This window comes from Rhinoraja longicauda, chromosome 2 (genome assembly GCF_053455715.1).
Source record: "Rhinoraja longicauda isolate Sanriku21f chromosome 2, sRhiLon1.1, whole genome shotgun sequence".
NCBI classification, from domain to species: domain Eukaryota; kingdom Metazoa; phylum Chordata; class Chondrichthyes; order Rajiformes; family Arhynchobatidae; genus Rhinoraja; species Rhinoraja longicauda.
This window is the reverse complement of record NC_135954.1, coordinates 33,933,580-33,959,197: the sequence shown is the minus strand read 5'-3', so window position 1 is coordinate 33,959,197 and position 25,618 is coordinate 33,933,580. Positions and strand designations below refer to the sequence as shown.

The 25,618-nt window shown below is 40.2% G+C and overlaps 1 protein-coding gene across 8 annotated transcripts in view; it reads left to right on the top strand.

The window, feature by feature from the left end:
* adam22 (ADAM metallopeptidase domain 22) overlaps positions 1–25,618 on the top strand; it is a 230,863-nt gene that overhangs the window by 187,765 nt on the left and 17,480 nt on the right. For 4 of the 8 annotated variants that reach the window (XM_078416827.1, XM_078416844.1, XM_078416837.1 and 1 more), the window contains exons 24-29: positions 3,406–3,505; positions 7,673–7,763; positions 11,849–11,866; positions 12,624–12,734; positions 14,834–14,934; positions 19,886–19,952. In XM_078416827.1, the coding sequence (XP_078272953.1) occupies positions 3,406–3,505; positions 7,673–7,763; positions 11,849–11,866; positions 12,624–12,734; positions 14,834–14,934; positions 19,886–19,952 (488 nt within the window). The remainder of the gene's footprint in view (positions 1–3,405; positions 3,506–7,672; positions 7,764–11,848; positions 11,867–12,623; positions 12,735–14,833; positions 14,935–19,885; positions 19,953–25,618) is intronic. The other 4 variants (XM_078416854.1, XM_078416874.1, XM_078416864.1 and 1 more) reach the window with 2 other exon arrangements.

The following is a 25,618-nucleotide window of genomic DNA, read 5'->3' as shown; positions in this document are numbered from 1 at the left end:
TTAAAAATGGCATTTTAAAGAAGTATAACAGTATAACAGAACTTTATTGTCATTCGGTATAAATACCGAACGAAATTTCAGCAGTCACAAGACACAGCAAAAAAGAAAAGAACACAGGACACACGACCCCAACACCAACATCCATCACAGTGACTCCAAACACCCCCTCACTGTGATGGAAGGCAACAAAACTTCCACTCTCTTCCCCCCGCGCCTACGGACAGGCAGCTCGACCCCTACCGAGGCAACCGCTATGTAAGGCCCAAATCTTTGTGTAGGTGAAGCAGACCTTGATTGCAAAAGCATGCACAATAACAGTTCTGCAGCTAACTTTGCCATTGTGGAGCCAATGGAGAATGTCAATGATTGGATGATGGAAGTTCACGTGAATTGCAGAGATTGAAAGTTAATTTCTTGAGTGGAGGTGCAAAGTGGAGGCAGGGGTGAAACAGGGGCTGGGATGCTGCTGTTCTTTGTGTTAGGACTATAATTGTTCCCAAATGGATTAGAAAAATGAAGCACAAATTCACAGGATCCAGGATTGCTGTGAATTTGTTAAATTAGGAGGAGCAGAATTACCTAGCACAGGTTAAATTTTAAATAAACTTTAAACAAGAGCTTGCACTTAAAGTTCATTCCAATTTCAGAATTTTGTTTGTAAGTGAGGAAAATAATCAGAATGATTTCAAAGTCAGCCGGTGCATCTTCGCACATTCTTCCATATTTTCAAAATCTAATTAAGTGATTTCTGTTTTAACTGGTAAGCCAAATCTACATAGTTTGCTGTCAACAATTGGTAAGTGTAATTATTTTATTCGCCATTAATAAACATGATTTGCTTAACTCATTACTCACCAAAGGTTAGATTGAAATGCTAACAGACTTCTGAAGATGAGATAATCAACACTATTTATTCTCACCGTGAAATATAACCAGACATTTTGCTGCCTATTAGACCAGAACCTGTGTTTGGAATGGCGAAGACTGCAAAATAACTTGCACATTTTCATTGCTAAATAATGTACTACAGCATGCTAATGGGTGGATTTACATAAATCACTCAGCTAACAAAGAAAACGGAGAATAAAATTGGATTGAAAACATTCAGCATAACTTGTTTATACTAGGTACAGTCTGAGATTAAATGTCTGCTTGTTAAAAACTGAAGGCAGTGGAGGCCAGTTCGTTGGATGCTTTCAAGAGAGAGCTGGATAGAGCTCTTAAGGATAGCGGAGTGAGGGGGTATGGGGAGAAGGCAGGAACGGGGTACTGATTGAGAGTGATCAGCCATGATCGCATTGAATGGCGGTGCTGGCTCGAAGGGCTGAATGGCCTACTCCTGCACCTATTGTCTATTGTCTATCTATTGTCTATTCATAAATTGTGAATTGTTAAATCTTGATGACTGGGCTATAACATTGATTTACAAGGAAATTAAACGGGGATAAAAATACTGCCCTTTACAGTCTGCTTGACAAGGCTCTCATTCCTAACATGCACTGTTTACTGTTAATTGAGGTGATTAGCAATGCATTAATTATTGAATACGGTCTTTTCAAATCCAATACATGCTTCACTTGGATACATTGATGTAATACTTAGTTAATTCATTCCAAAATCGTGTGGTATTATCCATGGAATAGGTGACATAGATCAAAGTTAATGATGTGGAAACTCAGTTTCATACAGTATCAAAATACTATCCTCTATTTGAGCCAATACTTTTGTTAGTGTCTCTTCAAAAATGAACCTGCCAGTACAAACAAGAAATAACTTTCTATACTAATTCCAGTGAACTACACTTGTTATCCAATAGAATTAAATGGCAGAGAGCGGTTGTTTGAAATTTTGCGATGACATGGGTGAAAGCTTGATAAGCTTTCCCTGGATGTTTGCATCAGCAAGATTTAAGATGAGATGGGAAAGATTTAACAGGAACCTGAGGGGCAACTTTTTCACACGGAGGGTAGTGGATATATGAAATGAGGTGCCAGAAGTGGTAGTTGAGGCAGGTACCATAATAACATTTAAAAGACGTTGGGACAGGTACATGGATAGGAAAGGTTTAGAGGGACATAGGCCAAACACAGGGAGGTGGGACTAGTGTAGATGGGGTATCTTGGTCGGCATGGGGAAGTTGGACCGAACGGTCTCTTTCCATGCAATATGTCATACTCTATGACTTAAAATAGTGCACTATTGAATTATGCGCAGCATCTGAGGAGCTAACATTACCAGACTCCAGACATCTCCATTTTTGGACAGTCAGCTTTTGCTTGGCAAAGGAGTATGTTATTCTGCAATTCCAATAAAGCATGTTTAATTAACTATATTTACCAATTTGTTCCATTCCTGAGGAATGATTGTAATGTTGCTTAACCTATAAATCATCAAGCTTTCTAACCATTTTACCATACAGTAATTTGTAAAGAAAAAAGACTTGCCAGCCTTGATAGGGAAATATAATTTAATGTTGTAAACTTTGAAATTATGATAACTTTCTTTGATTTTAATTTTTAAAGTTATAAATGTCAAAGTTGAGCAAGTGTTCTCTAAGTGTACAAATAATTTGGAAAATTACAAATTCTAGAAATTCAATACACAGACACAAAATACTGGAAATACAAAGAAGAACAAAGAAAATAAAAGATTCCAAAGAAAGACACTCAAAATGTAATTTTCAGTTTATAGTTTCTGATTATCCTGATTATGTATTTCCCAGCACTTTATATTTTGATTTAATTTGAGGCTAACAAATGGCCATTGGTTATTGGCCATGTTTGTTGACAGCTTGTTCTATTTTGAATCCAACCCAAACAGAAATGCTGAAATTCTTCTTGCCAGTTGTTTGAAATGAAATTGATTTAGACAATCTTTTATGGAAAAGGTCTCATTTTGTGTAACCACAGGTAATTCAGTGCAAACTTGGCAATGCTACATCTGCTTTGTCTCAAATCTGTCCTAAAGCTTTCTGATACTTATTGACACTGACAATAGGGTTGAAAGATATTTAATTCACCTGCCATTCTGCATTAGAAGTAAGCATCGACGTATGAATTTAAAAAACGTTTAAATTTGTACTTTTACATTACTATGTTGCCACTTACTTCCTATGAAGAATGGCAGGTGACTGGAATACTTAGCTTAAGAAACATTTTATTTGTTAATTCACTTTAATTCATAATGTTATCAGAATAGTGAGTGCAAAATATTAATGGCCCACTTTTCAAACTAGTCAGATTTTTTTTTCCCACTGCTTAAGAAACAGCTTGTTATTTTATGGTTAAACTTATCCAAGCTTATCTTAATCAAGTAGCACAGCAGTATACGGTTGAATATCGCTTGCAGTTTTTGATTAATTGCTCTGTGTTGTAACAAGACATTCATTGTATGATTTTATTGCAGATTTGCAGTAATGAAGTGAAGTGTGCCTGCGACACATCCTGGAATGGCAGTGACTGCAGTATATTTACACCAAAGGCAATGACAGGCGCAGCTGGACCAGGTTTGACTAAATTAAGGAATAGCATACATTTTGGAATGTCTGTCATAATTTCATAGAAAGATAGTTGTACCAGATATTGGAATAACATTTGGCCATTCAGTAATTCAAGCCTGAGATTGTGACTGATTTGTGTATTTCATTTACCTGGTTTTACCTTTGATACCCCAACCTAACTGATACAAAACCTAAAGCTGTCATTTGGGAGAACATTTTAGCTTTTGACTACCTTCTGCATAATTATTGACTGGCTAACATTAGTTTAAAGCCCTCTATTTGCTGGATTTCCACTAATGCAACTATCCCAAAAGTTAATTCCCCTTCAGTAATGCTAGATAAGCATGTTGACAAGATACATTCAATTGGATTCATTCTACTCATACCACTCCAACAGCACAATCCAATGCTTTTCATTGATAAGCCAACCAGTCAGATGCCATTTTCAGTTCAGCAGCTTGTGGACATTATTTTTAACTTTTCCATCAATATTTGCACATGTTACCAGTTACACTTATCTCACAGTTTTATTTCCATTGATTTAATGGAAATCAATGCTGGAATAACATGTGGCCTATTTAATGAATGCATTTGTCCTTTGTGAAGCCAATCGCAGAAGAATATTTGCAGGCTTTTACCGTGCTAGTTTAATTGGACAGTCAAAACTGAATTCTGAATCATTGGGCGTGATAAAGAGATGGAGCTGAACGTGGTTTAACATGACTAATTTTGGAGTTTATATCATGTGGGTGTTTCAAGGAAGTCGTCAAGACAAAACAATTTGTTTGCGCTCAGAGCAGTGATAGAACTTGATTTTTGGCCATAATAATTGAAAAGAATGAGTCAAAGCGGTAAGGTTGCTTACCTAAATCATTAATTAGAAATGGAATTAACATAATAAAAATGTTGTTTGTTTCTTCTGAGAACTAGTGACCAAATTGTAACAAACGAAGTGTGGAAAGAAAGATAGTCAAGGTAATGGGAGATAGGTTTTGTCAAGAGAAGACCAGGCATAGTTGTGGGAGAGACAAAAAAATAGCAGTTAATTCTTCTTTGTCCGCTGTAGTGATGTAAGTAAAATAACTGGTCTGAGCTGGTTTAGCCAGATAAGAAATTATTTTATTAACATAATAACTTTGCTAATTGGAAGAGCAGAAACTATCAAAATGCATTTACATTTTGCTGGAGGAAGATGACTCATTAAACAGCTCATTTAGAAAATATCAACAGTTATAATCCAGGATGGCAAAGGACACTTTAATAAAACAATCTCTCGCATTTTGCTTGAGAATATTTTGTACATGGCGGCCACTTCTCTTTGTAGAAAAGCTTACAAACACCCATATCTAATTGGTATTGTAAGATGTAATTACCGTCCATGCATTTAGTGTGAAGGTTTAGAAACTCTAATTCCGACAGCTCCTCAGAAATGCAATGAATTTAATTTGAATGTTGGGACATAATTTGCTGCACTGCTAAAGTAAGAGTCAGCTTTTATTTCAGTACAAATGTTGTGGCAAATTCAGGTAAATATAGATTCAGAGTTAAAAATGATGCCCAAAGGTTGCTGTCTTCATACTAGCTTCTCAATGGCTGATTCCTCTTTGAAATGTTAAAAGTTTTCTATACATGTGCAGTAACTCTGAACGAAAATGCCACGAAATATTAAATTATGCCTTTACACACTAAATGCTCTTTAATGATATGGTAAGTGTTGAATACAATCAAACGCCCTCCGTGGCACTGAAAAGCAACTATGATAAGTCTGGAATAATATTTTTAGTGTAGAAAGGAACTGCAGATGCTGGTTTAAACTGAAGATAGACACAAAAAGCTGGTGTAACTCAGGCAGCACTTTGGTGAATAGGTGGTGACCTTTCGGGTCGAGACCCTCTTTCTGAAGAAGGATCTTGACCCGAAACATCACCCATTCCTTCTCTCCAGAGATGCTGCATGTCCCACTGAGTTATTCCAGCTTTTTGTGAATATTATTTTTATTTGTTGGAATTTAAAAAAATGTAATATTCTAAATGAAAATACACCATTTCCATTGCTATTTGCTTCATTACTTTTCATTTCTTTTACTGTAATTGAGGTTCGAATCACCAACTTTAGCACTAATTAATCACCCCAAGGCTTGCAGTATTTGTTTCTCAAGCCTTCAATGTAATGGATGAAATAATTATTTGATCTCATTGCTCAGATCTCCAATTTCTCCAATCTCTAAAGTATAAAGACCGCATGGATGAACTCCAAAAATTGTTCATCCCTGTCTGGCGAAAAAATACAATGGGGAAGGCTGCTCAGATGTGGCTAATGAGAGAAATCAAGGATAAATCCAAGGAAAAGGCATATTAATTGGCCAGAGGAAGTAGCAAACCGGGGGACTGGATGAAATTTAGAACGCAACAAAGGAGGACAAAGGGGTTAATTAAGAGGGGGGGGCAAAAGAGCATGAAAGAAAGCTTGTGGGGAATATAAAAACTGACTCTAAAAGCTGCTTTAGATATGTAAAAAGGAAAAGATTAGTGAATACAATCAGAAACAGGTGAATTTATAATGGGAAACAAGGAAATGGCAGAACAATTAAAAAAGTACTTCGGTTCTGTCTTCACTGAGGAAGACACAAACAATCTCCCAGAAATACTAGGGGACCGAGGATCTAGTAGGAGGGAGGAACTGAAGGGAATCCACATCAGTCAGGAAATGGTGTTAGGTAAACTGGTGGGACTGAAGGCAGATAAATCCCCAGGCCCTGATGGTCTGCATCCAAGAGTACTCAAGGTGGTGGCCCTAGAAGTTGTGGATGCATTGGTGATCATTTTTCCAATGTTCTCTCGACTCTAGATCAGTTCCTGTGGACTGGAGGGTAGCCAATGTTTAAGAAAGGAGGGAGAGAGAAAACGGGGAATTATAAACCAGTTAACCTTACATTGGTAGTGAGGAAGATGCTTGCGCAATTGTTAAAGATCTGATGTTTTAATGAATAACCTTTATTTTGCAAGTTTGATTTGAATTGATTGGTTTATGAATGATACAATTATTTTGACAAATTTGAAACCAACATTTAAAATTTTATTGACATAATTCATTCATTCCAAAAATGACTGGTATGTTTGTTATTTCTTTTGTTTTATGTAATTCCACCAGCTGCCACAATCTGAATATTACTGAAGATTAATATTACTAAATTAATTTATCACATCTATTGCCTCCAAAAGAAATTGGATGTTTTAAAAAAAATTTTAAGTTGCTAGTTTATTATGAGGATTATAAACTCTTAAAATAATTTTATATCGGTTAAATCTGGCTCATTTAATTTGGGAGAACTTTGAGAACTTAAAACTTGCAACCCCTTTGTAATTTTTTTAAGTACCCGTTGGAAAGTATTATCAATTGCTATGAAATTCATTGATGGAAGTATTTTGCATGATGGATTTTCCCATTTCATACATCAATATTGTCTATTTTAAACAAGATGTCTACCAAAATGTGATATAATAATAAATAATGCTAATTGATTTCACGGAAGCCTAATATTCCAGAAACTAAGCAAATTTTGATCTGACTTCTGAAATTGAAATTTTGCAAGGTCCTTTAGTTACTGTAAAAATATAACTAATTCTTGTGTTTTATATCATTAAATGACGACTGTTCATTCGTCAAGGTATTCAACTTTTAAACGATAGTCACATTTCTGCTTCTTGTAATGAAAATTTCTTAGTAATTACACAAGTGGGTAATTATGGATGGGAAAAAAAGGTTTTATGAAACTAATTCATGAAGTGCATTAATCCCAGGAATTTCCAAGGGAGTCCTCACTGATCTAGCATTATAACTCTGGTAGAAGATAATGAAAAATCCCATTTATTCATAATGTATTAAGGACTGGAGTGAATGACAGGAAACATGTAAAAAATAAGACGTCCAAAGACGTCCAAAAATAAGACCTCCAAAGACGTACAGGTATGTAGGTTAATTGGCTGGGTAAATGTAAAAATTGTCCCTAGTGGGTGTAGGATAGTGTTAATGTGCGGGGATCACTGGGCGGCACGGACTTGGTGGGCCGAAAAGGCCTGTTTCCGGCTGTATATATATGATATGATATGATATGATGTTATTTATTGTTTTCTCAGGAGATTAATTGTCTGTGTCCCTCTCCCACTCTTTCAGGATCAGCACGAACCAATATTATTATAGGTACCATTGCAGGGACCATCCTGATGGCAGCTCTTGTCTTGGCAGTTGCAGCATGGTTTTACAAGTGAGTATATAAACTTAGCTCGTGCTCATTTCAGACAAATTTTATGATAATGTTTAAGGCAATTGCTACGTTTTAATACAATAAGGGGACTCTATAAATGCCGCATGTTTCAGTATCATGTGCCCAAAGAACTTGACTTGCTACCTCCCCAACTTAGGCTCCCAACATTAGCAAATACATCATATTGACCTCTGGTCCATGCTGTATATCGTGCCTTAGTGTACCAGTGGTGAGGAGCTGTCTATTAGGTCAATGGCAGGAATGTTAATTGAAAACGACTTTATTATAGAGTCATAGAGTGATAAAATGTGGAAACAGGCCTTTCGGCCCCACTCGCCCACACCAGCTAATATTGTTCCAGCTACACTAGTCACACTTGCCTGCGCTTGGTCCATATCCCTCCAAACCTGTCATGTACCTGTCTAACTGTTTCTTAAACGATTGGATAGTCTCAGCCTCAACTACCTCCTCTGGCAGCTTGTTCCATACACCCTCCACCTTTTGCGTGAAAAGGTTACTCCTCGGATTCCTATTAAATCTTTTCCCCTTCACCTTGAACCTATGTCCTCTAGTCCTCGATTGGCCTACTCTGGGCAAAAGACTCTCTGCATCTTCTCTCTTATTCCTCTCATGATTTTGTATACCTCTATAAGATCTCCCCTCATCGTCCTGCGCTCCATTGAATAGAGACCCAGCCTACTCAACCTCTCCCCATAGCCCACACCCTCTATACCTGGCAACATCCTTGCAAATCTTTTCTGAAACCTTTCAAGCTTGACAATATCTTTCCTATAACATGGTGCCCAAAACTGAACACAATTTTCTAAATGCGGCCTCACCAATGTCTTATACATGCAACATGACCTCCCAACTTCTATACTCAATACTCTGACTGATGAAGGCCAAAGTGTCAAAAGCCTTTTTGACCACCTTCTCTACCTGCGACTCGACCTTCGATGAACCATGCACCTGTACTCCTAGATCCCTCTGCTCTACAATACTACCCAGAAGCCTACCATTTACTCTGTAGGTCCTGCCCTTGTTCGACGTCCCAAACTGCAACACCTCACACTTCTCTGTATTAAATTCCATCAATCATTCCTGAGCCTACCAGGCCAATCGATCCAGATCCTGCTGCAATCGTTCACAACCATCTTCACTATCTGCAAAACCACTACCTTTTGTATCATCAACAAACTTGCAAATCTTGCCTTGTATATTCTCATCCAAATCATTGATGTAGATAACAAACAGCACCGAACCCTGAGGCATACCACGTCACAGGCTTCTAGTCTGAGAAACAACCTTCCACCATTACCCTCTGCTTCCTTCCATGGAGCCAATTTGCTATCCATTCAGCTATCTCTCCTTGGATCCCATGAGATCTAACCTTCCAGCAGCCTACCATGTGGAACCTTGTCAAACACCTTACTCCATGTACACAACATCTACAGCTCTGCCTCATCAACCTTTTTGGTCACGTCTTCAAAAAAATCAGATTTGTGAGACATGACCTCCCACGTACAAAACCATGCTGGCGATCCCTAATCAGCCTTTACCCATACAAATGCCTGTGTATCCTATCCCTCAGAAATCTCTCCAGTAACTTACCAACTACAGATGTTAAGCTCACCGGCCTATAGTTCCCAGCATTTTCTCTGCAGACCTTCTTGAAAAGAAGTACTATATTTGCTGCCCTCCCGTCTTCCACCTCTCTTGTATTTAAGGAGGACTCGTAAATTTCAACCAAGGCTCCCGCAATTTCCTCTCTAATTTCCTGCAATGTCCTCAGATATATCTGACCAGGCCCTGGAGATTTGTCTATCTTCAAAGTACCTTCAGTACCTTTTCGACAGTAATCCTGAGTGCTCTCAAGCCACTTCCCGTGATTGCTCCAATATTCTGACGATGTTTCTTACGGGTTGCTATCCATACACCCATCCAAGGAATCACAAAATGCTGGAGTAAATCAGCAGGTCATGCAGCATCTAGGAGAGAGGGAATGGGTGACGTTTCGGGTCGTGACCCTTCTTCAGACTTCTCGACCCGAAATGTCACCCATTCCCTGTCCTAGATGCTGCCTGACCTGCTGAGTTACTACAGCATTTTGTGATACCTCTGATTTGTACCAGCACCTGCAGTTATTTTCCTACACACACACCCATCCAGGTGAGTACTGGTTATTTATCGTACTCTCAATGTTTTATATGGGTGGAGAAGTTACTGGACCATCAAATGTTTTGGCTTCTCTGAAAAATGTCAGTAGCTGTGTCCTGCAACTGCACTGATCGGAATTATTAGAATTGCTCTACACTGGATTAAACGAATTTTCATTAGCATAACACTTCTTGCTTGGAAGCTAGGCACAAAATGCTGGAGTAACTCAGCGGGACAGGCAGCATCTCTAGAGAGAAGGAATGGGTGATGTTTTGGGTCGAGACCCTTCTTCAGGCTGAAACGTTACCCATTACATCAATCCAGAGATACTGCCTGTCCCGCTGAGTTACTCCAGCATTTTGTGTCTACCTTCAATTTAAACCAGCATCCGCAGTTCTTTCCTACACTTCTTGCTTGGAATTGTGTGAATATATGGATTTACTCTCGCCAACTGCTTTAGGATATACAGTATGTAACATGTTATGTATGCAAAACTCCAGTAAACATCTGTAACATAGGATATTCCAAGATAGATAAAGGAGAAAGCTGTAGGAAGGAACAGCAGATGCTGGTTTGCACCAAAGATAGACCCAAAACGCTGGAGTAACTCAGCGGGACAGGCACCAGATACTGAAGAAGGACCTCGACCCGAAACGTTACCAATTCCTTCTCGCCAGAGATGCTGCCTATCCCGCTGAATTACTTCAGCAGTTTGTGTCTATCAACAATGAGAAAGTTTATTTGTTTGCAGGATGTGGACATCACATGTAAGCTGACATTTATTGTCACTGCCTACTTGGCCCCAGAATTATTTGAATGGAGTTAAGGGTCAATCAGACTGATCACCCTCATCACATATAGGCTACGGTCCCTTACCCTCAAGGGCATTCATGAAGTAGATTATATTGTGTGAAGATTCAATAGTTTTGTGGTTATGGTTTATCATGCCAGCATTTCATTCTGGATTTGTTTAATTCTTGAGTTTGTTCTTCAGCTGCTCTAGTGGAACTCAAAGTCATGTATTTGGCTTATTAATTCTGGTTTTATACTGGTTAGATAACTTAGCAATTCAATGTTTCAAGGTCAGTTTATTGTCACATGTACCATTAAGGTACAGTGAAATTTGAGTTACCATGCAGCCATACTAAAGTGAAAAGCAATAAGTCACACAACCACATAAAAGTTAACATAAACATCCATCACGGTGGATTCCATATTCCTCACTGTGATGGAAGGCAATAAAGTTCCAGCAGCTTCCTCTTTGTTCTCCCGCGGTCGGGGCAGTCAAACCATCCGCAGTCGGAGAGATCAAAATCCCCGCGGCGGACGATCAAAGACCCCGTCGGGGTGATCGAAACTCCAGAGTCGGGGCGGTTGAAACTCTCTCCGCGGCATGGAGCTCCCTAGTCGGCCTCTTCTTACCAGAGACCGCAGGCTGCACGATGTTAAAGTCCACAGGCCCCGTGGTAGGAGCTTTGATCCCCAGCAAAGCGATCGCAAGCTTTGCGATGTTAAAGTCCCGCAGACTCCCGCGGCTTAGAGCGCCCGCCGGTCTCCAGCAAAGGCCGCCAACTCCACGAATGTTAGGGCGTAGTGCGGACGGAGATACGATATGGAAAAAAATTACATCTCCGTCGAGATAAGAGATTGAAAAAAAGTATCTCCCAACTCCCCCGCTCCCCACATAAAACAAACCAAGGAACACTAAAACATACTTTTAACAGATCCTAAAAATAACAAAAAGAAGAAAGGACAAACAGACTGTTGGCGAGGTAGCCATTGCTGGTGGCGCCACCCGGTGTTCGACATGAGGCAAATATAATTGTGACCATATGATAATGCTTTTTCATCATGAACATTATTTGTCATGAACATACCTTGACTTGGTTTTCCTTTGTTCCTTGCTTCCTCTGCTTCATGTTGGAAAGAAACTATCAAGAAAGTAGGTATGTGATTTATAACTAGGGCTCTATAGAGGATCTATTTCCTTTAAACATGGGCTCTATTTTACTGCATATGTCTTTCATCCTGACAGGTAATTCATGGATGAAACAGTGGACGTCTTTCCATCACACTCTCACTTTACACCGTTATATTGTCTCCTCCTTCTTCTGCTCCTCTTCCTTCACCTTCCTCCCCTTTCCTTACAGTAGCCAAGTTTCCTCTTCGGACAGGAAGAGCAGAGAGCTTGGAGTGGTGACTTGTCTTTTGGATCTGCTCTGTGATCATCTGTGGGAACCATCCGTCTTTGGGCCATGTGCCGACGTGTTGATCTTCCCTCTGCTCTGAAATTCAGTGTCCGAAGCTGTGTATATTCCACCTACCAGAATGGGCAAGAACTAGCAGAACTTCCCGAATGTCAGCTGGCACATCTGAATGCTGACGGAGGCCAGAATGGTTGGGAGTCTGACATTCCTTGTTGGGCTAACTGGCTCTGGGTTTGATATGAGGACAAATATATTTGTCTGTTTTATTTCTATCCTTGTTACACTACTAATTCATTCACAACTTTATCTTTACAACCTTCATGTCCCACATGGTGTGCTTTGAAATGTGTTGCTTGTGATTACCATGCTGCATAACATCAACTAAATTTGAATTCTGAGCACAATTATTTGATGGTATGTTGTGACGGATGGTAGTTCTAGATGTACTTGTTCTGGGTTTGATGGCTCATCTTTCCTACCTTCTCACTGTTTGTAGGCAAATGCCACAAGGAGACTATGTCAAAAAGCCCGGGGAAGCTGACTCTTTCTATAGTGACATACCTCCTGGAGTCAGCTCAAACTATTCAGCATCTAGTTCTAAGAAAAGGTCTGCATTTCTCTTTCAACCTATTCTTTTACAAGCAACAGGCAGATTGAATTAATTACATAGCAAGTAAAGTAAAGCACGCTTTTTTAAAAGCTTGAGCTTCATACCATTCAAACTCAATTTCCTCCTGTGTGTGTTTGGGGTGCTAATGCACAACCAGTTTTGTCTCCAGTTCTGAATTTTAACTGTACGCAGGCACCAAAAAACCTGCACCCGCCTTGAGGGCAGATGCAAAAGGAAAGGGCCCTATGCCATCCAATTTCTATCTTTTTAACACATTATGATGATGGTCAAATAATGTTTGGTTAAGGTTATTGTTATGATAATCCTATGATGCAAACTTATGGCAGCAGCATCTGTAAGGGCTTTTGCTCAACAGTACTCCTCAACTTGCATAGGGCAGGATTTAGATGGTTCAGCCACTCACTTTCCTCCTTTCTAAGGATTTCTACCCTTCCCTCAGATAAGACTGGAGCGACTCGGCTTGTATACGCTGGAATTTAGAAGGATGAGAGGGGATCTTATTGAAACATACATGATTATTAAGTGATTGGACACATTTGAGGCAGGAAACATGTTCCCAATGTTCGGGGAGTCCAGAACCAGGGGCCACAGTGTAAGAATAAGGGGTAGGCCATTTAGAACGGAGATGAGGAAAAACTTTACCAGTCAGAGAGTTGTAAAACTGTGGAATTCTCTGCCTCAGAAGGCAGTGGAGGCTAATTCTCTGGACGCTTTCAAGAGTGAGCTAGATGGAGCTCTTAATGATAGCGGAGTCAGGGGGTATGGGGAGAAGGCAGGAATGGGGTACCGATTGTGAATGATCAGCCTTGATCACATTGAATGGAGGTGCTGGCTCGAAGGTGCTTGCACTTATTGTCTATTGTCTAATTCCAAAATTGTTTGATTTATACAGAATTTTGGAGTCTGAATGACTGAGTCCAGGGGCTGAACCTTCAGTGTCTATTTTGTGGCACTGCAATGTAACGGTTTCAGAGGTTAACCACTAAGAGCACAAACTACGGTTAAATCATCTGGCTGGCAAAAAGAAAAAGAGATAGCATTCTGAGAATTTAGAAAGGATAGAGAAAATATACAAATACTGAAGAGGAAACACAACCTCAGGAACAGTAAGTACATGGCAGTGGCTCTGCCTCTGTTGTATTGAGGTCATGTGAAACCTTATGAAACTTTTCAACAAATAATGTCGTGAATTTAGACAGTCACACAAAGCAGGAGTGACTCAGTGGGTCAGGCAGCATCTCTGGAGAAAATGAATGGAGAGCATGAATGTAGTCCAACATGACCATTTTTAAGTTGCTTTTACTTTCAACACATCCTGTCGTATCCACTAAACATGTGTAGGTTTCCTCAGAGAGTTTAATGCATTTGATTGTCTTGAGTCACTACTTACAGATACCCAATTGATTCTTTAGATACCAGCCATTGTTGATAGATTGATTTATGCTCCATGACTTGGTATCTGGACTCACGGAATATCTCCTCTCTTCCTATCTTGAAATCTGGATTTAGATGAGCTGTTTCCATTCTTGAGAAATAAATATGTAAAATTGGGAGGTTGACATTGCTGAGAGCCTTCAAAGGAATTGAATGAATGATGTAAGACCCCGTAATGACGTGTACAGTTCCCTCAGGAGTGGCGCTGTGCATCTGTTCCTTCCTGGTATTGGCCATTCATGTCATCAATATTGGCCAACATGACTTTTTATATGAAAGGCAAAATTAGCACTTGCAAACAATAATGCCGAGCACACAAGGGGAAATTGGGAATGTGCATAGTGCTGCACGAATTTGCACATGCCCAAACAAGGCCACTCCCCTTGCTTGTAAATAAGCTATGGTTTAGTGAACTGCATGCACCAAGGTAAGCACACAAGGTTTCTCACTCCAAAGGCTACTGCTTCAGCTAAATTATGCAAGTTTTCTCATTTTAATTTTAGTGGCTGTAAAGCACTAAAACAGATAGAGCAACATCTCTGTTTTGGTATCCAGATATAACAACTTTGAAATGCCAGACTCTGGCATTTCTTTGAAACATAAATTGAAGAACTACCTTGCACTTATTTTTAATATTTCAGATCAAATGGACTCTCCCATTCTTGGAGTGAACGGATTCCAGATGAAAAACATATCCCAGATGTCTGTGAAAATGGCAGACCACGCAGTAACTCCTGGCAAGGTTCGTTTTCTGTGTGCTGCACATGATTTAACATAATCAATTAAAGAACATGATCTCTGTTGTAATGTAAGGGAAACCAGTACGTATGGGAAAGCCCCACAAATAATAATGACCTGATAGTCTGATTTGGTGGTCTGGCTCAGAGAATATGATTTATGAAATCCCCTAATCAAGTAAGTGGAATACTTTAAAAAGAGCATCGAACATCACATTGAAAGAACAGGCCATTTCACGCACTTTGTCTTTGACAAACATAATGCCAAATTAAACTAATCCCTAAGTCCTGTATGTGATGCATGTATATCCATTTGCCTATCAAAAGGCCTCTTAAATGCCACTAGCTGCTCCCTTAGCAGCGTGGTTCAAGCACCTTCCAATTTTGGTGCAAAAACTTGCCCTGCGCATCTCTTTCAAACTTACCTCTTTCTGCTTAAAATTATGCTCTCTAATATTTGACATTTCTATCCAGAGAAAAAAAAATCGGACTGCCTACTCTATCTATGCCTCTCATGATTTTATAAAGTGCATCAGGTCTCCCTTCAGCCTCTGACAATCCAGAGAAAACATTACAAGTTTGTCCAACCACTCCTTATAGCTAATAGTGTCTAATCCACTTAGTGTCCCGGTAAAGTAATGTAAGAAAATAACTGCAGATGCTGGTACAAATTGAAGGTATTTATTCACAAAATGCTGGAGTAACTCAGCAGGTCAGGCAGCATCTCAGGAGAGAAGGAATGGGTGACGTTTCGGGTCAAGACCCTTCTTCAGACTGATGTCAGGGGGGCAGGACAAAGGAAGGATATAGGTGGAGACAGGAAGATAGAGGGAGAACTGGGAAGGGGGAGGGGAAGAGAGGGACAGAGGAACTATCTAAAGTTGGAGAAGTCAATGTTCATACCACTGGGCTGCAAGCTGCCCAGGCGAAATATGAGGTGCTGTTCCTCCAATTTCCGGTGGGCCTCACTATGGCACTGGAGGAGGCCCATGACAGAAAGGTCAGACTGGGAGTGGGAGGGGGAGTTGAAGTGCTCAGCCACCGGGAGATCAGGTTGGTTAAGGTGGACTCAGCGAAGGTGTTGAGCAAAACGATCGCCGAGCCTGTGTTTGGTTTCGCCGATTGAAAGAAGTTGACATCTAGAGCAGCGGATGCAATAGATGAGGTTTGAGGAGGTGCAGATGAATCTCTGTCTCACCTGGAAAGACTGTTTGTGTCCTTGGATGGAGTTGAGGGGGGAGGTAAAGGGACAGGTGTTGCATCTCCTGCGGTTGCAGGGGAAAGTGCCCACAAAAAATACAAAAATACTAGAACTCCAAATGCAGTGTAACCAAATTTTTATAAAGCTGCAATATGGTTTAATGACTGTTAAACTCAGTGCCTGGCTGATGAAGGCAAGCATACCATTTGCAATTTTACCACTCTATTTAGTGTAAGAAAATAACTGCAGATGCTGGTACAAATCGAAGGTATTTATTCACAAAATGCTGGAGTAACTCAGCAGGTCAGGCACCATCTCAGGAGAGAAGGAATGGCCGATGTTTCGGGTCGAGACCCTTCTTCAGACTGATCATTGACCCTTCTTCCGACTGATAAATAGACTCTATCTATTTATGGTGCTACTTACAGGGAGCTATGGATTAGGACCCCAAGATCCATCTGTACATCAATAGCTGTTAAGAGTTCTGTCATTTACTGTATATATTCCTCTTATATTTGGCCTCCTAAAGTGCAACACCTCACATTGGCCTGGATTAAGCTCCATTTGTCATTTCTCTGCCCATATGTGTAATTGATCTATATCTTGCTGTATCCTTTGACAACTTTCTTCGCTGTCTGCAACTCCACCAATGTTGGTGTCATCTGCAATCTTATTAACCAACCTATCGATATTTCCATCAACTCATTTATATATATTACAAACAAAAGAGGACATGACATTGATCCCTGCATAAGGTGGCATGGTGGTGCAGTGGTAGAGTTGCTGCCTTACAGCACCAGAGACGCAGGTTCAATCCTGCCTATGGGTGCTTGTCTGTATGGAGTTTGAACGTTCTCCCTGTGGCCTGCGTCGGTTTTCCCCGGGATCAGTTTCCTCCCACACTCAAAAGACGTACAGGTTTGTAGGATAATTGGCTTGGTATAATTGTAAATGATCCCTAGTGCGTGTAGGATAGTGTAAGTGTGCGGGGATCGCTGGTATGCGCAGACCCAGTGGGCCGAATGGTCTGTTCCTGTTCTGTATCTCTAAATTAAACTAAACACCACCAGTCACAAACCTGCAGCCAGAATAACACCCGTTCAACACAATCCTCTGTCTTCTATTGGCAAGCCAATTTTGAAGCCAAATGACCAAGACTCCTTGGATCCCCTGTATATAAATCTTCTGGATCAACCTATCATGTGGTATCTTGTTAAATGCCTTACTGAAGTCTACAAAGATAAAATCCACTGCCCTACCCTTATCACTCGCCTTCAATACAATCAAGTCAGTAAAATGTGACCTGGCCCACACAAAACAATGCCGACTGTCCTAATTAGCCCATTCTGTATTATATGCAAGTTAATCCTGTTCCTAAGAATCTCCTGCCACTAATGGAAGCTCACTGGGTTATAATTTCCTGGATTATCCCTATTGCCCTTCTTAAACAAGGAACAACATTGACTACTTTCCCATCCTCCAGCAACTTGCAAATGTGAAAATTTTAAGAACATCTTACAGCTACAGCACAATCTTCTCCACACCACTTTCTGTTTTTTTTGGCAGAGACCACTGTCTCCATGACTTCTTGGTTCACTCGTCCTCCTCCACCCATCCCTCCCCTTCCCAGTCACTTTCCCCTGCATCCGTAGAAGATGCAATGCCCTGACCCTACACCTCCACCCTCACCACCATCCATGGACTGAAACAGCCCTTCCAGGTGTCTCTGAGATTCACATGCACCTCCTCTACCTCATCCATAGCATGTGTTGCTATAGTCCTCTACATTGCTGAGACCAAGGGAAGACCAGGTCACCCCTTTGCCAAGCACCTGCACTCAGTCTGCCATGGCCACCTGAAACTTCCAGTTGCAGACCATTTCAATTTCCCTCCCCATTGCCAAACTGACCAGAATGTCCATGGCCTCTTCCATTGCCAGGATGAGGCTAAACACACATTAGAGGAACAGCCCCTCATATTCTGCCTTGATAATCTACAACCCAACGACATGAACATTGATTTCTCTAATTGCAGGTAATTGCTCCCCACTGCCCCTTTCTCTCTCCTTCTCATCTACCCAGGTCCTCTCACACACACCCTTCTTTCTCACCACACCCCACCTCCTCTCACCCAACATTCCTTAGTTATCTACTCTATCTGCCCATCACTCACACACTCCTCCATGTTCCTGCCCCTAAATCTTCCTATCTTCTCACCCACCCCCTTATTTGGTCCAATACTCTTCCTTCCTTTCCCTGTGAGATTCCATCATCTGCAATGTATGGAGCATTTAGAGACCAGTGCACAATTATATCCTGACTGTAAGCATTAGTTTGGGATATTTTATACATAAAATATTTAGCAACAGTCCAACCAAGCTTCATTATGCTGCATGTACGTACATTTAAATCAGATGTAAGCACATTATTGTTCATAACTGTGTTTCATTTAGGAGTGGCAGGATATTTGATAAGAATTACATGGTAAAAAAATCCACGGTTAAAAGTTGCTCTCGTTTTCATTATGTTTTTTATTGTTTAATTTACTGCATGTGCTTCATTTAGATTTTTTTTAATTGCTGATGATATAGTTAGTTATTGAGGGGGTTACAAAAGAACTTGCATTAATGCAACATCTTTCATGACATCTGGGCACCCCAAACCTATTTAAGACAAACACTATATTGGCCAAAACGGTGGGGAAAACCTCCCCAGTTCTTTGAAATCGTAACATGGTAACCTTTACCATTCACTTGTGAAGGCACATACTGCAATGGTTTAACACCACATCCAAGTACCTCTTATGTGGAGCACACTCTCAGCTATGTGGTCATGTCTCAGGGTTTCATCTTGTAACCACAGTGTTGCGTCTCAGAGACAGGATTGCAATTACGAAGCCAAGGTTGGTGCACCATGCATGGCTTGATGCCCATGAACGTTTTTGCGAGTATTGATGACATACAGAATATGCAGTTGTTGCAAGTTGTTTGGCAATTTCCAAAGCAGCTAGGTAGTTGCAATATGCATTAGAGGCTAGGTCCAACGAAGGCATTAAAAGACTGTCATTCTTATCAACCCATTTTGTCAATGTCCACAAACAGTGAGAATCAAAATCAGGACTGGAAAGTATTTGGAGTACACTGTCCTGATGAGAATCCTTTGCCAACTGTTGGGCTGCATTCTTTATTTGAATGGGTGTCTTCAAACCTTAAGGAAAAATGCTATCAGGTGGAAGAATAGAAACATTTATTACTTTCTGGTGTGGCATTGAAAAGATATGTACATATCTAAAGATATGTATATACAGGGTAGCACGGTGGCGCAGCGGTAAAGTTGCTGCCTTACAGCGAATGCAGCGCCGGAGACTCAGGTTCGATCCTGACTAGGGGCGCCGTCTGTACGGAGTTTGTACGTTCTCCCCGTGACCTGCGTGGGTTTTATCCGAGATCTTCGGTTTCCTCCCACACTCCAAAGACATACAGGTATGTAGGTTAATTGGCTGGGCAAATGTAAAAATTGTCCCTAGTGTGTGTAGGTTAGTGTTAATGTGCGGGGATCGCTGGGCGGCGTGGACTCAGTGGGCCGAAGGGCCTGTTTCCGCGCTGTATATCTAAATCTAAAAAAAAATCTATATTGTTCACCTGCATTTCCTTTTCTGTTTAATAACACTTCATTACTAAATTGTTTTAGAATTAGTCGATGATGCAATTCCTTTTGCTTCCAAACTTCTCTGATTTTTCCTGATTCTTTTTTCAGGAAATTTGGGAGGCAACCAAAAGAAGAATAAAGGAAGAAAATTTAGACCACGTTCCAGTTCTACAGAGTGAGTACAAAACATATATATTTATAAATTGTGCAAATGCTGTATAAAGGCTAGTGAATTCGTTACTTTCTACAGGTAGACTTTGATCATTGAACTACTAATTATTTGCCTTTCCTGTTTTTTCCCTAACTGAAAGATAGTCTGAATGAGGTATTAATTGACTGCTGCAGAATTAAATTATAAACATGGTGTTGATTCAAATTACAGTTCTTTTGTTAATCCAACATCACTATAGATTATAATTTTTGAGGATTTTTTTTTTGTCTTGGATGGAATAAATGAAATAATGTTTACTCCGCTCACTGAATATTATTCTCATGCAAACTGTAAATGCACCTCCAGTTTAAATTCCATTTGGAATATTTTGGAGGACCAAGAACCAAGAACTAATCGCCAATAAAAGCTGTTTATACTTTCATTTCCCTCCACATATCACAGATAAAATTCTTAAATTTGTACAATCTTTGCATATAATTGTTATTCAGTCAAAAGTTAATCTGTTGATAATTCTAATGATCAGAGTAATTGAAGGTTTGTCTTGTGATTAAAAAATACAAAGATTGCCACGGCTATAATCAAATAATGGTTGAAGGAAAGTTTACAAAATTATTTGAAAACATGTTTTATTTACTTCTTGGCATTCTGACATGGAAGGAGGCTGGTCACCCACTCAGCAACCAACAGAGAAATCTCCATCATCCCCATTCCCCCTCTGCATATTTTCCTGCAGTCCTGAAAGTTATATTCTCTCACATCAACTTCCCTCTGATACTTTTGCCAGTACAGCATGGAAGGATAATGTACAGGAACCAAAAACCTAATGGCATAATTTTAGGATGCAGATAGAAACCAGAGCATCTAATGGAACCCCATGCAATCACGTTCTATTAGTTCTTGCCCATTCGAACGTGGGAAAAACAGAGTGGCAAGTCCCCAATTAGGTGATGCAAAATCAAGAATATCATGTATATCGTAACTATTAAAAGAAAATAAGAACATTGCATTTATGTAATACCTTTCAAGAGCACAAACACCTGAAAGTTTTTTTATGGCTTATAAAGTAGTAGAGTACATCCCCCCTACACCTTAACATCAACATGCACCATGTCACCAGATACGCTACCAAACGTATTATTTCTACCAGCAAGGAAAAATAACTGATCCATCCTCTGAGGTCATTATTAAGGAGCACAACAAATCGAAGAATGGATCTGCCTGGGTGCAGTATGAATGTGATAAATGTATTCTTTGCCTCATTAACTAACAACTATAACTCTCCTAATTTTAATTGTGTGCATCACCTGCACTTCACTGCACCCAAGATTCTTCTCGGACAAACCGCTGACTTGTAAATTTGATAGGAGGGCCAACCAAACCAGAATGTTTTAAAATGTATTTTTGAATTGAATAAGCTGCAGTGAGGAAACCAGAATGCTCAAATAGAATCCCTACCTATTCTTTCCAACACAGATTTATTGAGTATATCATTTTTCCTGAAGAATTTCAGGGAAAACAAGAGAACCACTTTTAATCAGGGTCAACCTGAACAATTTACAAAACCGCACATCGTGTTAGCACCAACTCATGAATCTCAATGACCTGTTCCACTGCTACTTTACAACATACTTTTTGTGAAGTTACAGTCAGAGCAACTCTGGGGAAATGTTTTAGTGCAGACGTTAGCTCCAGGAATTCTAAATACTTGGGGAAAAAAGACATAGTGTTGGAGTAACTCAGTGGGTCAGGCAGCATCTTTGGAGAATATGGATAGGTTACGCTTTGGATCAGGACCCTTCTTCAGACGGATTGTAGTGGGGGGAGGAAGAAAGCTGGAAATAAGGAGAGGCTGGACTAAGTCTGGCAGGGAACACGTTAATACTGTTGAGAGGGTGGGGGGGGGGGGGAGGGGGGGCAAAGGCTAGAAATGAAAAGGGTGAGTCCAGGTGGGACATGCCCATGTGCCCGATCTGTGCTGTAAACTTCCATTCTGGGTTTACTTGGCATTCAGATGTGTCATTTGCCATTTGGGAGTTCTATTAGTTTTTGCCCATTCGATTAGGCGAAATACACACAGCATCGAACCCAATGAGTTCAGTAGAGGACATGGTGTTAGTCCCACCTGGACTTGTACTTTTTTCTCCCCTCCCCTTCCCTTCCACCTACATTCCTTTCTCTATCTTCACAATTTTCAATTCTTCAATTCTTCAATTTTTTTCGATTCAACTCTTCAATTCTTTTGTCTCACATCTTCTGTCTTTTCATCTCGAGCTTTTGTCCAACCATCTGTCTACCAATCCCCTTCCCCACGCATATATTACCTGCCAGGCTTTGACCTGCCTCTCCGCTCTTCCAGCTTTCCTCCTCCCCACAATCAGTCTGAAGAAGAGTCCCAACCCGAAACGTCACCTATCCATGTTCTCCAGAGATGCTGCCTGACCCGCTGAGTTACTCCAACACTTTGTGTCTGTTTGTATAAACCAACATCTGCAGTTCCTAGTTTCTACTTTCTTGATATTTGTCCTGACCATGCAGTGTGTGACAATAAACATTCCACTATTGTTGGTTCAGTTTCAAATTTTCCTCAAATGTAACTTCATAGTTTATACCCACACAAGCCACATATCAAGGTACTTTAAGGCCTTCAACTTACTGGACTAAGTTTTGCACCTGTTTTATGATGTGGAGATTTTGTGTCCAGTGTAATGCACTGGGCCATACCTTTTCATTTTAATGTTAATTGGCAAGCATTAAATTCGCCATCGGATCAATTTGCTTTTATCTATCATGACAGGACATAACATTTCTTGGTCTAAGTGAATACTTTTTTCCTACGGTACTTAATCTGTGACACGTGGGATGGATTTTCATTTGAAGATTTATGCTCGTTAAACAATTTGTCTTTAATCCTTAACCAAACACATAAATCAGTTTCATTTTGACTTCATAAATTTTATTTGTTAAATAATCATTTCAAAATTGAAAGAAACAAATGCTTTTAAAATACATAATAGGAGAAATATATGATTTACTTCAAAATAATATGCTTTGTTTCAAGTCACAAATCATGTACTATTGTGTATTTTACCTTACACTGCTTATTTATGATGGAAGTTTATAATGATGTGGAATTGGGTGTTATATTAGCACAGCGCTGAGCTAATAACCAATTGAAATTTCTAACCAAAATGTGAGTGGAATTTGTTAAGTAATAATTATATGGTGATTTTGATTCTAATTGCATATATTCAAATTGAATGTAAGGCGCATGTGTTATAAAATGCAATGTCCCAGAAATTTGATTACATGGAATCCATTTTTCAGAATCAACAAATGTAATTTATGTTAGGAGTGTCAGCATTATCCAGGATCCATGTCTGAAACTTGCATCAGACATCAGGCCCAATGCTTATTCTGACATTTTGTCAAATTTGGTCCTGACCAAATTGTTGTTCTTGTTCAAGTTCTATATATGAGTGCACTGCAACCAAATTATCATTGGCCAATCCAGACAAAGGCGACAGCTGGAGGCCGTGCAGCAGCCTGGGGCTTGCCTGGATCGGGGCTGCTCCATAAGACCGAGCGCAGATCTGACTTTAGAAATGGTGCCAAATCTGGTGGCTCAGAAAAGACTTTCACTGTGTTTTGCACCAGTGACAATAAAGGTCCATTGAACTGTTGATTTTATAAATGTATCAGTGAGACTGAAAGGTAAATGGAGAGATTGTCACTTGTTTTAATGTAGAACACAAAGGAGTAGGCATGTCGGCACTCTGTGATTGCCATCCACTCCACCTCTTTCTTACTAACGGAGACTGGAGAATAATATTGGGGAATAAGGAAATGGGAGAGAAATTAATCAACTACTTTGTGTCTGGCTTCATGAAAACCCCCCTCATGTAACGGTAACTACAGATCTAGAGCAAATGAGGAACTGGAAGAAATTGGCATTAATAAAAAGTAATATTGTAGAAATTAATGAACCCTAAATTCCCAAGACCCAGTGAGCAACATCCCAAGATTTTGACAGAGGTGGCGAGAGATATTGGATCCAATTGTTGACATCTTCCAAACTTTCATGGACTCTAGAATATATCCCACAAGTAGGAAGGCAGCAGATGCAACTTCACTGTAAAGAAGGGAGACTGAAAAGTGGGAATTAGAGATCAGTTACCCTGACATCAGTTGTGAGGGAAATGTTAGAATTTGTGATTAGAGGGAATTTAGAAAACGATAATTGGATTGGACAATGGCAACAATAAGGGGTAGGCCATTTAGAATGGAGATGAGGAAAACCTTTTTCAGTCAGAGAGTTGTGAATCTGTGGAATTCTCTGCCTCAGAAGACAGTGGAGGCCAATTCTCTGAATGCATTCAAGAGAGAGCTAGATAGAGCTCTTAAGGATAGCGGAGTCAGGGGGTATGGGGAGAAAGCAGGAGCGGGGTACTGATTGAGAATGATCAGCCATGATCACATTGAATGGCGGTGCTGGCTCGAAGGGCCGAATGGCCTACTCCTGCACCTATTGTCTATTGTCTAACATGAATTTGTAAAATAAAAATAACAATGAAAAATCTATTTGTAAACAATGGATGGGTATCAAGGAGTTGGTGGATGGGATGGGATATTCAGAAGGTCTTTAAGGTGATACACAAGAAGTTATAAACACATTAGAGAACATAGAATTGGTTTTTATATAATGGCATGGACTGTGGATTTTTAACGTACAGATGCAGAGAGTCAGGTTAAACAAGGGATTTTGGATTGGGAATATTGCCTGATCTCCCCACTTAGGGAAGGATATACTTGTGAAGGCAGGAGGAAGAATCAACAGATTTGCTCCTACCAGGCAGAAGATGCAACAGATTTGCTCCTGAGATCAGGATTTTGTCCAGTAAGGAAAGGTTAAGCAGACAGAGCCTCTGCTTGTTATGGATTAGAAAAATAAGAGTTGATCGCATTGAAGCACACAAAGTTCTTACAGAGCTTGTCAAGACAGGATTATGACTGAGGTGTCTGGTATCAGCAATCAGTGTTTCAAAAAACGGTTTGGCCTTTCAGGACTGAACCTGTAGAAAAAGTCTTCACCCAGAGGGTAGTGAATTTTGTACCCAAGAATGGGTGGAGGTTTATTCCTTGACTATACATGGCTGAGATTGTAAGCATTTCAGGTATTAAAGGAATTGAGGGTTAGGGACTGGGGAGGAAAGTGGTACTGAGGTTTTTTATTTATTCGTGTCATCACACAACTGTTTGTCAATAGCGAGCACATTTTAGTGCCACGTCGTTGGCCTCTGCAAGATCCTTTACAGTGCATGTGTCATGCAGCATGTCACAGCTCAGGAGATGTTCCATAGTCTGGAGTCCCGTCCGCACTCGCAGTCTGCCGCATCTTCAGTGTATCCCCACTTCAGCATGTTCGACTTCCTCCTCCCCATGCCTGTCCGCAGTCTGTTGAGACTGCGCCAGGTTATCCACGGTTGGTCGGAACCTAGTGGGAGTTTCTCAGAGGGATCGATTGCCATGTGAATGTCTTCTGGAAATTTCTCTAGTCTCTCTTCCCAGAGTTTGAGCCTTCTGGACAATGCACAGCAGTCCAGGGGATGGACAGAAGAGAGGAAACATCTGCGTGATTTCAAACTGAGGTAGCAAAGGGTTGTCATAAAGGG